Source organism: Bos javanicus, chromosome X (assembly GCF_032452875.1).
Source record: "Bos javanicus breed banteng chromosome X, ARS-OSU_banteng_1.0, whole genome shotgun sequence".
NCBI lineage: Eukaryota > Metazoa > Chordata > Mammalia > Artiodactyla > Bovidae > Bos > Bos javanicus.
Genome location: NC_083897.1, coordinates 79,150,595 through 79,165,672, shown reverse-complemented (window position 1 = coordinate 79,165,672; position 15,078 = coordinate 79,150,595). Strand labels below are relative to the sequence as shown.

The 15,078-nt window shown below is 35.2% G+C and overlaps 1 protein-coding gene across 5 annotated transcripts in view; it reads left to right on the top strand.

The window, feature by feature from the left end:
* Positions 1-15,078, top strand: part of CHIC1 (cysteine rich hydrophobic domain 1) — a 43,729-nt gene that overhangs the window by 16,497 nt on the left and 12,154 nt on the right. For 3 of the 5 annotated variants that reach the window (XM_061409696.1, XM_061409694.1, XM_061409693.1), the window contains exons 3-4: positions 3,680-3,835; positions 9,943-9,975. In XM_061409696.1, the coding sequence (XP_061265680.1) occupies positions 3,680-3,835; positions 9,943-9,975 (189 nt within the window). The remainder of the gene's footprint in view (positions 1-3,679; positions 3,836-9,942; positions 9,976-15,078) is intronic. The other 2 variants (XM_061409698.1, XM_061409695.1) reach the window with 1 other exon arrangement.

Sequence of the window (15,078 nt, the reverse complement as noted above, 5' to 3'; positions counted from 1 at the left end):
CTCCAGTAGGCACTATTTCACGTGTAAAGGTTATTCTGGATTATCAAAATGCATCTCTGATAACTATGAAGAAGAAGCAGAAAAAAAAATTTACATGTTTCAGGAAAAAGCTAAAGAAAAAAAGTTTGAATTCCAGACTGAGCAGCAGTGTAAATATATTTCACAATGAATAAATGCAGTAGCTAAAATAGAAAATTAAATCTGTATTTTATAAAACCAGTATTCTAGCATGAATGGAATTCTTAAATAGCTTTTATGCCTAAACTAAGCAAAATTGCAGGGTGAATTCCAAAAATCTCAAAAGCCATTTTGTTAAGCTCTATGGCTTAGTATTAATTTTGTGCTTCTTATGTGTTAGTGCTTTTAATATAAATAAAAAGATAATCTTTTACATTAAATTAAGCAAAGATTGTTTCCATCTTTCACTAAGATAAGTCCTGTCATGATAGGATGTACGGAACAGGTGTGTACATACAAATTTTGGTGACCAGAAAATGAAAGAACCACAGAATTTCAGAAAAGAAATAAAAGCTTTCAGCCCTCAGCTTGAAACAGTTAAATGGTGTTACAAGGAAATTAGCGTGCAGTGTTGGGAATTGTAAACCATAAAATCCACCTTTACTATTGTGATCCAGTATGACAAGTGATTGATGGGGTTGTGTTCCCCATGACTGAAGGAGGCAAATCAGTCCTGCTGGGTTTTGCTTAGATTTTCTTCTGTTTGCAAAGTCTCTTGCATCCTGTTATAAAATATTATGACCCTTTCCCCCACTTTCATGATGTGACTTTCTTTTTTCTAAGAAAGTCAAGAGGAATTAAATGTTTCTTTACAACCTGCCATTCAGCTACAAAGTAAAAGACTTCCATCTAACCTTCATTACTAGTGATACTCAAATTATATGGAAGTAAATGAGTAAAATGTTATTAACTCTGATTCCACACAGTTAACTAAACATTTCTTTCACATTGTTTAAAATTGGGAGTTAACCAGTTCTCATTTCCTATGCCTTTATTTCTGTTTTATGACTTTTACTGTTATTCAAATACAGATTTTTTTTTTCAAAGACAATTCTGGCTTCCTTTTAAAGTCAAAATGCAGATTTTAGTTTATTGTGTGAAATTCTAGTAAAAGTTTTATTTTCGGTATGTTTATGTTATGACTTCAAAAAATTTGAATTGTCATTTTTAGAAACTTGAATGTTTTAGTTTTTAATTTGTCCATAATGATAGAGTACAAGCTATGAATATTATGTATTACATATGGAAAATATTGGTGGGGAAGAAGGAAAATTGCCACATTTTAGAAATGGTTTTATTAATTCATTTCCAGAAGCATGTAATGACAGATAAATCTTATAACAAATTTTACATACCTTGGCATGCAATTTATTTCATTCACAGTGTTTTAAACAAAAATCAAGTTTTACTTTTTGGATTGATTCTTTTCTGGCTTTAGCCTCATTCTTTACTTTTTTTCATCTGTGCTTACATTACACACTTTTAAATAAAAGTTATATATAAAAATTTTACTTTTTAAACAAAATTTAAATTCTAATTACAGGTACTTAAATTTGTAAATGGACAGATTTAATATGAGTATATCAAAATTTGCCATATTTTAAAAATGTATTAGTGTTTCTAGATACACAATTTAAAGAAAATTGATAATGGTATATTACAGATTAGAGCTAAATATATAAATACATTTTCCTTATTTTAGCTTCCATTTGGTTGCTCACTGGTTCACTAGGAAAAAAGAAGCTGAATGTCACTGTTTAAGAGGTAAATGAAGATAGCAACTTAGTACCTAGATTTTTAAAAAGAACATTTTTTTCTCTAAAGAATTGAAAACCATTAAATTTGCATTCAAAATGTAGCAGATTATCCTTTTATGTAGAATAGAATGTGTAGAAAACCTGTGGAGTTTAACACTGTTAAGTTACCTGATCCAAACCTTCAGTTGATACTCCATGCAAAAAAAAGCCTTGCTTTTTTTCCCCAAATCTAATCAGAGATATGATTCACTATCGTCCTTTTTCAAAGCATTCTAGGCAGGAGGTTCTTTCTAAGGTATAATTTCCATTCCCCATGAGGTATATAATAGAAATATTATTTTTCTCATTTTACAGATGGGAGACTAAAGCTCACAAAAATTAAATGAACTTACCTAGAATTTTTTATAACTAATAAGAAAGAATCTAGATCTTGATTTATTGTCTTAATGTGCTTAGCCTGTTGGTGTTTTGTTTCCAGTTGTCAGCCATAGTTCCCTGAATTTATTTTCATATTGACTCTAGAAATTTAGTTATTTATTTGGAACTCTTTTTCCTCGGTGATTGTCTTTAAATCATATTGGAGAATGAAATAAATTTACTTTCCTCTTGTAAATACAATTTTGAGCCTTACAATTTCATAACTAATTAACATATTAGGAGAAAAGGAAAATTTATAGGTTAAGCAAGTAGCATTATTAGGTAGCATGAACAATTCTAATAAAGCTAATATAATTACTTAATGTTTTAATCATGATGGTACTGAATTCTGTGGTCGTGTATCTTTCTAACATCCATTAATCAGTATGTATTATTGATTCTAAGACATGTCTATTAAAAGACAAAAATGTAATAATTTGATTCCTGTAGAACAGTTTTTACTTAGAAGGTTTGTGGAGCTATATATTTTTGATGCCAAACATGCTAATGGGATTTTTATTTTACAGCAACTTATTTTTCTTAACAATTTCCTAATTTTTGCCTGCATAGCCAGATAGTAGAATTTTTTCTTATAGATTTTACAGTGTGACAGCTTTCTAAATGAAAGGGAATCATTTTTGTGATCTAGAAATGTGATTTCACTGAAAGCAGTCTTTTTAGTATACCTTTGAATTGTATAACCTTCAAGCAGAATTTTCGGTATAAATCTAATTATGCTTGTCATGATCGTGCCTTTGAACTGACTTTGTCGTTGTTTACAGAGAACCATAAGCATCCACTTCCAGGAATGGAGGTAGTAATTAAAAATATTAAATTTGTATATTTAAGGATCTCTCAACTTCTAAAATTTACAGCAGTTATGAATCCATTTTACGCTAAAGTGTTTTTTGAATGTGATCATTTCTCACTGTCTTTTGTTAATGTACCTTTTCCCTACAAACAATGGCAAGTGTTTAAGTTGTTATGTTGCAAATTTACCAGGGAGAAAAGATTTGAGAGTTGCCTTTTTAAAAGTAATCCAGGAATATTACCGAGGTCTAAATTTAATTCTATTTCCTCTAGTAGTATTGAGGTTTTATTGTTATTTTATGCTTCTAGTCTTATTCAACCTTTAGTCAGAGTGACTGGAAACTATAAATAATATTGCCATAATAATGAGAATAACTGGTAAGAAAACTGTGTGACGGTATCCTTTACTACGAATTTTACTGTTGTCATTTTATTATTGGTAATTTCAGAAGATTGTTTTCAAACATCAGAATAAGTTCTGTAAACATGAAATTACATTGTTTTGCTTTCTAATGTCATCCAAGAGCATGTAATACCTATTTATAGGAAAAGATAGGGAGGAAATAAATATGTTAATTCCTTAAAGTGTTTGTAATAAGACAAACATTTTATTTAGGTTTAGAGATAAATAGTAGAAAGCTGCCCTCAAAGTGTTAAAGATTGTGCCCTTGTTGTAGGTGGCCCCAGAAGAATTTAAGACCAGCATTGGCCGTGTGAATGCATGTTTGAAAAAGGCTCTCCCAGTCAATGTGAAATGGTTGCTCTGTGGTTGTCTCTGCTGCTGTTGCACGTTGGGTTGCAGCCTGTGGCCTGTTATTTGTCTCAACAAAAGAGTGAGTAACCATTTTATTGTGTAATAATAATGAGCTAACATTTATTGAACACTTGTTGTGTGCCAAGTACTTTACAGGATTTAATTCTCCTAGCAATGCTGTCCTCATTCTAGACATAAAGAAACTCAGGGCCAGTGATATTGAGCCATTTGTCCAATCTTTATCAACATTTTATTACTTAATATGGGTTCCAGTCATTATTTTAAATAAGTACAAAGTAAGTGGAGTACTTAAGTAAATGTAACTTGGCTACTTATTCTTTTTACAAAATCTGAAGTTATGATTTAAAGTATTTCCAAGTCACAAGTGTATGGGAGAGTTTTTTCTTGATCTGAAGAAGTGAAAGTAATCTACAAAGTTGGTGGGGGAAATCTTGGTTAGTTTTGAACATGTTGAAACAACGTTCTGGCATGACATTACTCATTGCAGCATAGATTTAAGACTACTATCTTAATCTGATTTTCTTTAAAATTTTATTTTGATCTTCAGAATGATATTTTACCCACTGGAAAGATATCTTTACACTTTTTAATTCAAGTCAATGAGGAAAATTAATTCATTTACCTCCAATTCTTTTCCCTGTACAACATTGATGATTCACTTAAACTTCTAAATAATAAGCATATTCAAATTCACAGCACCTTGATGGGGTATAATTAATGGTACAGTTGTTTCATAAAAACCAGAAAGATTCCCACCAAGTACTCATATTTTCCTCTCCATCTTTCTCCTGCCCTTCTTAATGTCTGCTTCAAAAAATAAAATGCTGCCACCCCTATCATTTTTTGAATGGAAAATTGGACATTTTATTAATCGTTTTGGTCACTACCAGTAGGTCAGAGCTTTATTTTAAATAGAGCTTAGTTTATTGTTTGTCAAAGCATGAACAGTGTTCTCAAATGGCTTTCTGTAAGTTAAATTATGGGATTTTTTTCATCACACAGATATAGCCAATTTCAGTTACTTTAAGAACAGAGTTTTTGATTTTAATATTATCCAGGATCTTTTTTTCTGATGACCTGTTTACATAGTTGCCTGTTTATTAACACCTCCACCACAAGGCCTGAAATAGAAGCAGTTTATTCAGTCATGTGATTTCACTATGAGCACTACTGATTTGACATTAACGCTGATGCTATGATTTCTCCCTACGCCCTCTATGGTTAATTAAGTATTCATATTGAAATTAAGGTATCAGTATATTCTTAGATCACTGATCTGTCAATTTTTACAGTCTATTAAGTACAGATATGCAGACTGTAGTCCTGTGGGCTAAATCCAGCCCACTCTGTTCTTTAAACATTTAAATCAATTGCTAGCATTTAAAAATTAGAATATTTCTTTTTTTTTTAATTTTATTTTATTTTTAAACTTTACAATATTGTATTAGTTTTGCCAAATATCGAAATGAATCCGCCACAGGTATACCCGCATTCCCCATCCTGAACCCTCCTCCCTCCTCCCTCCCCTACCCTCCCTCTGGGTTGTCCCAGTGCACCAGCCCCAAGCATCCAGTACTGTGTATCAAACCTGGACTGGCGACTCGTTTCATACATGATATTATAAATGTTTCAGTGCTATTCTCCCAAATCTCCCCACCCTCTCCCTCTCCCACAGAGTCCATAAGACTGATCTATACATCGGTGTCTCTTTTGCAGTCTCATACACAGGGTTATTGTTACCATCTTTCTAAATTCCGTATATAAATAAAATTTGAAATAGCCAGTGTCTCTTGTCAAATCTAAAAGTCTGGCAATATGGGACCCACATGCCTACATTTCAGCAGTTGGCCCTTGCTGAGTGGTGGCTGCTTCCTTTAAATAGGACATGTGGTCTCTGATTCACCACAGAACTACCCAGCATTTACATTATCTGCCTTGCTCTGTACACTTTATCGTTAGGACCCTCAATGTTGTACATACTAACTTGTTAAACACACTAGACAATGAAGCAGCAAGCATATTCTAGTAACCTTGTACAAGACACTGTCCTTTTTGGAGCCTCAACTTCTTCACCTATAAAATCCAGATAATATTACTTACTTTAAGGTGGTTGTGAAGATGAAGAGATTTAAGATACCTCACTGCTTTTTTTGTCTACATGGAGAAATAAAAAATAAAATGCAACAATTCAAGAGCGGCTCTTGCCTTTCTAATGAGGAATCTAGCTTCATGAAAGTCATGTCTGTGTTTAGCCACAAAATAAAATGGAAATAATATAATTAATCTGCCCTGTGTCAAAGGTCATTGCTGTATAAATGAATGATTATAAAATGTTTCCAAGAAAGAACTATGTAAACAGTCTGCCTTGTAAACTATTTTTTGCCAGTATACATCATGGTTATTTTTCTAGCAAATTAGTTGAAAGAAAAGAAATACAAACCAGAATGCCCTGAGCTGCTCCTAGTCTCTCTTGGCTCTGATAGGATTCTATGGCTACATGATATATGAAATGAAGGTTTTCACTTAACCATTTTTATATTTACCACAGTGATATTACATCAATTTTCAGGCCTAAGCATACTACCATCCTTAAATTTGAAATTACTTTTAACATTTACCTTTGTTTTTGCTATAATATTTACTAAATTGAGAGGGATGTTCAGAGGGAAGGGACTATTATCTCAGGCTTACAACATGAACCAATAATGTTGTTTTCCTTATGATTTCTAATTTAATTCCATTGTTATTAGAAAAGATACTTTGTATGATTTTAATCATTTTAAATTTATTGAGGCTTATTTAGTGGTATAACATATAGCCTATCCTGGAGAATACTCCATGTACACTCAAGAAGAAAATTGTATTGTTGTGGGGTGGAAGGTTCTATATATGCCTGTTAGATCTAGTTGTTTCACAGTGTTGTTCAAGTCCTGCCTTTCTGTATTGATCTTCTGCATAATTGTTCTATCCACTATTGAAAGTGGGGTATTGAAGTCCTAGCTATTATTGTAAAATTGTCTATTTCTCCCTTCAGTTCTGTCAGTTTTTGCTTCATGTATTTTGCAGATCTGTTGATAGTTGTATATATGTTTATAATTGTCATTTCCTCTTGAAAGATTTTATTATTTTTTTCTTTTTTTTATTTTATTTTATTTTTTTGGGAGAATGGCATTAAAACATGTATAAGAAATGAAAGATTTTATTTTCATCACTATATATTGTTATGGAATTGTGTTCCCTCAAAAGTCATATGTTCCAGCCCTCCCCTTTAATCTAATGGTATTTACAGGTGGTTGGTACTTTGGCCCTTGGAAGGTAATTAGATTTAGATAAAGTCATGAACATGGGGTCCTCATGGTATATTAATGCCCTTATAAGAAAAGATCAGAGAGCTGTTCTCTATCTCTCTACTGTGTGAGGATACAGCAAAAAGGAAGTTATCCATAAGCCAGGATGAGTGCTCCCATAAGAATTCAACCAACCATGTTGATACTCTGATCTAAGACTTCCCATACTTTAGAGCTGTTGTTTAAGCCATCTAGAATATGGTCTTTTGTCATAGTAGCCTGAGTATATTAACACATATACTGAGCATCTTTGTAACTTTTTTTTAGTTGAAATCTATTTTGTCCAGTACTATCTACCCTAGCCCTTTTTTTTTTTTTTTTTTGGTTACTATTTACAGTGGAAAGTCTTTTTCTGTCCTCTCACTTTCAACCTACTTGTGTCTTGAATCTAAACTGAGTTTCCTGTAGACTCATGGATCATATTTTTATATCCATGCTGTAGATCTCTCCCTTTTAATTGAGAGTTTAATCTATTTGCATTTAGAGTCATTAATGATAATATATTAGTTTGCCAGGGCTGCCTTAATAAAGTACCACAGACTAGGTGGTTTAGACAACAGAAATGCATTTTCTCAAAGTTCCAGAAGCTGTAAGTCTGAAGTCAAGGTTTTCGGAAAGCTGATGCTTTTTATTTTTTTTCCTGAATCTTCTCTCCTTGGCTTATAGATGGCTGTTTTTTTCCCTGGGTCTTCATGTGCCTTCACCTGGTTCCCTCTATACATATCTGTGTCCTAATCTCTTTTTATAAGGACACTAGTCATATTGCAGCAGCAGCATATTGGATTAGGGCAAACCCTAATTTTGGGGTTTCCCTGGTGGCTCAGATCGTAAAGAAAATGCCTGCAGTGTGGAAGACCTGGGTTCAATCCCTGAGTTGGGAAGATTCCCTGGAGGAGGGCATGGCAACCCACTCCAGTATTCTTGCCTAGAGAATCCCCATGGACAGAGGAGCTTGGTGGGCTATAGTCCATGGGATTGCAAAATCGGACACAACTGAGTGACTAAACACACAAACACTAATTATCTCATTTTAGCTTAATTACCACTTTAAAGCCCACATCTCCAAATATAGTCGCATTCCCAGGTACTGGTGATTGTGACACTTGAATATATGAATTTGGGGGGAACATAATTCAATCTGTAATAGATAAGGGAGGACTTCTGTCATTTTGTCTTTTGTTTTCCATGTGTCATATCTTTTTTTTTATACTCACTCCATTACTTCCTTATTTTATATTTAAATAATTTTTATAGTGTGCCATGTGCCTTCTCATTTCCTTTTTTGTATGTATTTTTAGCTATTTTCTTATTTGTTACCCTGGGGTTTATAACTAATATCTTAAACTTATAACACACTAGTTTGAATTAATACCACTTTAACTTCAGTAATACACAGATTCTGCTTCTGTCCATGCATATACCTCCCCATATGTGTTATTATCACAAATTGCATCTTATATATTATATATCTTTTAATATGTATTTATAATTATCATTTTATACATTTGTCTTTTAAATCATATAGGATGAAAATATAAATTTCAAAACAAAAACAACAATATTGGCTTTTGTATTTATTTATTCAGTTTTACTAATGTTCTTTATTTCATCATATAGCTTGAGTTATTGTCCAGTGTTCTTTCATTTCAGTCTGAAGGACAGTTTTTATCATTTATTATGCTGCTGCTAAGTCGCTTCAGTCGTGTCCGACTCTGTGTGACCCCAGAGACGGCAGCCTACCAGGCTCCCCCGTCCCTGGGATTCTCCAGGCAAGAACACTGGAGTGGGTTGCCATTTCCTTCTCCAATGCATGAAAGTGAAAAGTGAAAGTGAAGTCGCTCAGTCATGCCTGACTCTTAACGACCCCATGGACTGCAGCCTACCAGGCTCCTCCATCCATAGGATTTTCCAGGCAAGAGTACTGGAGTGGGGTGCCATTGCCTTCTCCGATCATTTCTTATAGGCAATTCTAATAGCAGTGAACTCCCTCGGTGCTTATCTGGGAGTATCATAATTTCTCCTTTTTTTGAAAGGATAGTTTTGTTAAGTATAGAATTCTTGAATGACATTTTTTTTTTTCCTTTAGCACTTTAAAAATGTCATTCTACCTCTTCTGAACCTCTTGGTTGCTGATGTGAAATTGGCTGTTAATCTGACTAAAGAGCTCTTTATACATAAGTTGCTTCTCTATTGCTGCTTTCAAGATTTTTCTTTTTGTTTTTGGCTTTCAAAGGTTTGAATAAAGTTTCTATAAGTATTGGTCTCTGAGTTTATCCTACTTGGAATTCATTGAGCTTCTCAGTTTTCCTTTTTCTGTATGTGGACTCATACTAATACCTGATGTGCTGTGGTTTCAGCCTGAGGAACTCCCCACAGTATTTCTTATATGGTAGGTCTGTAGGCAGTGGATTCTCTCAGTTTTTATCCAAGAATATCATTTCATTAGTACTTTTTATAGATAATATCTTAATTAATAGACTATCTTTGAACAATTTGAGGTTTACAGAAAAAATTGAGAAAAAGCAAAGTTCCCATATACTTCCCTCACTCAACCCCCAATTTTCCCTGTTATTAACATCTTGCTCTATTGAAGTACAATTGTTAAAACTGATGAGCCAGTATTGACACATCATTATTACTAACTAAAGTCCATAGTTTACATAAGAGTTCACTCTTCATGTTGTACATTCCATGGGTTTTGACGATGTATAAAGATGTGTACCATCATGTATACCAGTATACTTTGGTATGTTAATCTTGTATCCTGCATCCTTTCTATAATTGCATATTAATTCAAGGAGTTTTGTTGATTTTTCAGGTTTTCTACATAGACAATCATGTCATCTATGAAGTAAGATAATTTTTATTTCTTCTTTCTTATTATGTATACCTTTTTTTCTTATCTTATTGCGTTACCTAGGGCTTCTAGAATGATATTGAAAAGCAGTGGTGAGAGGGAATATCCTTGCCTTGTTCCTGATCTTAATAGGAAAGCTTTGAGTTTCTCATCATCAAGTATGATATTAACTGTAGGTTTTTTGGTAAGATGTTCTTTATCAACTTGAAGAAGTTCCTGTCTTCCTAGTCTGCCAAGAATTTTTATCGTAAATGAGTGTTGTATTTTGTCAAATATTTTTTCTGCCTCCGTTGATGTGATTATGTGATTTTTATTTTTTAATCTGTTAATGGGATGGCTTACATATTAATTGATTTTTGAATGATGAACCAGATTTACATAAACCAGATAAACCCACTTATTGTAGTGTATATTGTTGTATTTCTTTGCTAATGTTTTGTACAGGTTTTTGCATCTATGTTCATGAGAAATATTGGGTCTGCAGTTTTCTTTTCATATAATACCTTTGTCTGGTTCTGTAATACTGGCCTCATAGAATGAATTAGGAAATATTCTCTCTGTTTCTGTTTTATGGAAGAGATTGTAGAGTGCCACATCCAGCACAACAGGTGAGAAAGACCTAAAACAGGGGTGAGCACATAATGAAAAGACAGACACATATAATTTGGCAAATGAGGAATCAGGGGGCGCTCCTGCTCTCCATGGCAGGAAGACAAAATGGCTCCTTTCAGCCTGCACTTTTATTGGCAGAAGTCACATGAGCTCATTAGGGAATAGCTATACTGGGGAGTTTGATTAGCACAGGCTCTGCTGTTGATCAGGAATATCTTGTTTTGTTTCCATGGAGATGGATGCAGGGTTATGCAGTGAAGTGGAGCAGAGAGCAGGTCCCACCCCAAGAATGTCTGTTCGGCATACTTGGATGATCACAAGGGCACAGTCTGCCACACCCTCGAGTCTGGTCTCTGTTCCACCAGGCTGCAACAGTAGAGCACTGGTATTTCTTCCTTAAATGTTTGAACCCATCTGGGCATGATGTTTTCTATTTGGGGAGGTTATTAATTATTGACTCAGTTTCTTTAATAGATATAAGCCTATCAAGATTGTCTATTTCTCCTTACATGGGCTTTAGTAGACAGTGTCTTTCACATAATCCACCCTTTTCATCTAGCTTATCAGATTCATGGGCATAGATTTGTTAATAACGTTCCTATATTTTCCTTTTGATCTCCATGGCTTCAGTAGTGATAACCTGTATTTTGTTTCTGAAACTTTGTAACATTTTTGTCTCCTTTCTTTTTTTTGTAGTTAACCTGCCTAGGCACATTAATTTTACTGATCTTTCAAAGAGCCAGTTATTTATTTGTTGGCTTTTCTCTATTGAAGTCCTATTATGAGTTTGATTGATTTTTACTCTAATTTTTATTTCTTTTCTTCTTACTTTGGTTTGCTATTTTTTCCCCTAAGGTGTAAGTATGTATGGTTGATTCAAGGTATTTCTTCTTTACTAATATATACATTCAGTGCTACTGATTTTACTGCATCCCACAAATTTTGATGTTTTGTTTTCATTTACATTTAGTTCAAAATATTTTAAAATTTCTCTTGAGATGTCTTCTTAGCCATGTGTTACTTGGAAGCGTGCTGTTTAATCTCCAAGTGTTTGTGGATTTTCTACTATTTTTCTCTTGTGGTCTGAGAGCATATATTGTATGATTTCTGTTCTTTGAAATCTCTAAAGATGTGTTTTATGACCCACAATGTGGTCTGTCTTGGTATATGTTCCACCTCAGCTTGAGAATAATCTATCATTTGCTGTTGTTAGATAAAGTAGTCTGTAGATGTCAAATATATCCAGTAGATCAGTAGTGCTCTTGAGTTCACCTGTGTCCTTACCAACTTTATGCCTACTTGATCTGTTTCTGATAGAGGGCTATTGAATTTGCCAACTATAATAGGGGACTCCTCTGTTTCTCCTTGCATTTCCATCAGTTTTTACCTCATGTAGTTTGATGCTGTTTTGTTAGGCATCACTTCAGTCACTCAGTCATGTCAGACTCTTTGCGACCCCATAGACTGTAGCAACCAGGCCTCCCTGTCCATCACCAACTCCTGGAGTTTACTCAAACTCATGCCCATTGAGTCAGTGATGCCATCTAACCATCTCATCCTCTGTCATCCCCTTCTCCTCCCGCCTTCAATCTTTCCCAGCATCAGGGTCTTTTCAAACGAGTCAGTTCTTCGCATCAGGTGGCCAAAGTATTGGAGTTTCAGCTTCAACATCAGTCCTTCAATGAATATTCAGGACTGATTTCCTTTAGAATAGGCTGGTTGGATGTCCTTGCAGTCCAAGGGACTCTCAAGAGTCTTTTCCAACACCACAGTTCAAAAGCATCAATTCTTTGGCACTCAGATTTCTCTATAGTCCAACTCTCACATCCATACAAGGACTACTGGAAAAACAATAGCCTTGACTAGATGGAACTTTGTTGCCAAAGTAATGTCTCTACTTTTTAATATGCTGTCTAGGTTGATCATAACTTTTCTTCCAAGGAGTAAGTGTCTTTTAATTTCATGGCTGCAATCAACATCTGAAGTGATTTTGGAGCCCAAAAAAATAAAGTCTGCCACTGTTTCCACTGTTTCTCCATTTGCCATGAAGTGATGGGACTGGATGCCATGATCTTAGTTTTCTGAATGTTGAGCTTTAAGCCAACATTTTCACTCTCCTCTTTCACTTTCATCAAGAGGCTCTTTAGTTCTTCTTCACTTTCTGCCATAAGGGTGGTGTCATCTGTATATCTGAGGTTATTGATATTTCTCCCAGCAATCTTGATTCCAGCTTGTGCTTCCTCCAGCCCAGCGTTTCTCATGATGTACTCTGCATATAAGTTAAATAAGCAGGGTGACAGTATACAGCCTTGATGTACTCCTTTTCCTATTTCAAACCAGTCTGTGTTCCAAGTCCAGTTCTAACTATTGCTTCCTGACCTGCATATAGATTTCTCAAGAGGCAGGTCAGGTGGTCTGATATACCCATATTTTCCAGAATTTTCCACAGCTTATTGTGATCGACACAGTCAAAGGCTTTGGCATAGTCAATAAAGCAGAAATGGATGTTTTTCTGGAACTCTCTTGCTTTTTCAGTGATCCAGCGGATGTTGCCAATTTGATCTCTGGTTCCTATTGCCTTTTCTAAATCCAGCTTGAACATCTGGAATTTCATGCTTCATTTACGTTGAAGCCTGGCTTGGAGAATTTTGAGCATTACTTTACTAGTGTGTGAGATGAGTGCAATTGTGTGGTAGTTTGAGCATTCTTTGGCATTGCCTTTCTTTGGGATTGGAATGAAAACTGACCTTTTCCAGTCCTGTGGAACACTGCTGAGTTTTCCCAATAGGCTGGCATATTGAGTGCAGCACTTTCACAGCATCATCTTTTAGGATTTGAAGTAGCTCAACTGGAATTCCATTACCTCCACTAGCTTTGTTTGTAGTGATGCTTCCTAAGGCCCACTTGACTTCACATTCCAGGATGTCTGGCTGTAGGTGAGTGATCATACCATCGTGATTATCTGGGTTGTGAAGATAATTTTTGTATAGTTCTTCTGTGTATTCTTGCCACCTCTTCTTAATATCTTCTGCTTCTATTAGGTCCATACCATTTCTGTCCTTTATTGAGCCCATCTTTGCATGAAATGTTCCCTTGGTATGTCTAATTTTCTTGAAGAGATCTCTAATCTTTCCCATTCTGTTGTTTTCCTCTATTTCTTTGCATCGATTGCTGAGGAAGGCTTTCTTATCTCTCCTTGCTATTCTTTGGAACTGTGCATTCAAATGGGTATATCTTTCCTTTTCTCCTTTGCTTTTTGCTTCTCTTCTCTTCACAGCTATTTGTATGCTATGCTATGCTAAGTCACTTCAGTCATGTCCGACTCTTTCCAACCCCATAGACGGCAGCCCACCAGGCTCCCCCATCCCTGGGATTCTCCAGGCAAGAACACTGGAGTGGGTTGCCATTTCCTTCTCCAATGCATGAAAGTGAAAAGTGAAAGTGAAGTCGCTCAATCGTGTCCAACTCTCAGCAACCCCATGGACCACAGCCTAGCAGGCTCCTCTGTCCATGGGATTTTCCAGGCAAGAGTACTGGAGTGGGGTGCCATCGCCTTCTCTGAGCTATTTGTAAGGCCTCCTCAGATAGCCTTTTTGCTTTTTTCTATTTCTTTTCTTGGGGATGGTCTTGATCCCTGTCTCCTGTACAATGTCATGAACCTCCGTCCATAGTTCATTAGGCACTCTGTCTATCAGATCTAATCCCTTGAATTTATTTCTCCCTTCCACTGTATAATTGTAAGGGATTTGATTTAGGTCATACCTGAATGGTCTAGTGGTTTTCCCTACTTTCTTCAGTTTAAGTCTGAATTTGGCAGTAAGGAGTTCATGATCTGAGCCACAGTCAGCTCCCGGTCTTGTTTTTGCTGAATGTGTAGAGCTTCTCCATCTTTGGCTGCAAAGAATATAATCAATCTGATTTTGGTATTGACCATCTGGTGATGTCCATGTGTAGAATCTTCTTTTGTGTTGTTGGAAGAGGGTGTTTGCTATGACCAGTGCATTCTCTTGGCAAAACTGTATTAGCCTTTGCCCTGCTTCATTCTGTACTCCCAAGGCCAGATTTGCCTGTTACTCCAGGTATTTCTTGACTTCCTGCTTTTGCATTCCAGTCCCCTATAATGAAAAAGACATCTTTTTTGGGTGTTAGTTCTAGAAGGTCTTGTAGGTCTTCATAGAACCATTCAACGTCAGCTTCTTCAGCATTACTGGCCGGGGCATAGACTTGGATTACCATGATATTGAATGGTTTGCCTTGGAAACAAACAGAGATCATTCCGTCATTTTTGAGATTGCATCCAAGTAATTCATTTCAGGCTCTTTTGTTGACCATGATAGCTACTCCATTTCTTCTAAGGGATTCTTGCCCACAGTAGTAATATAATGGTCATCTGAGTTAAATTCAGTTAAGAATTGTTATGTCTTAGAAAGTTGACCCTTTTTCATTATGTAATATCTCTTTATTTCTGAATATTTTCTTTACTCT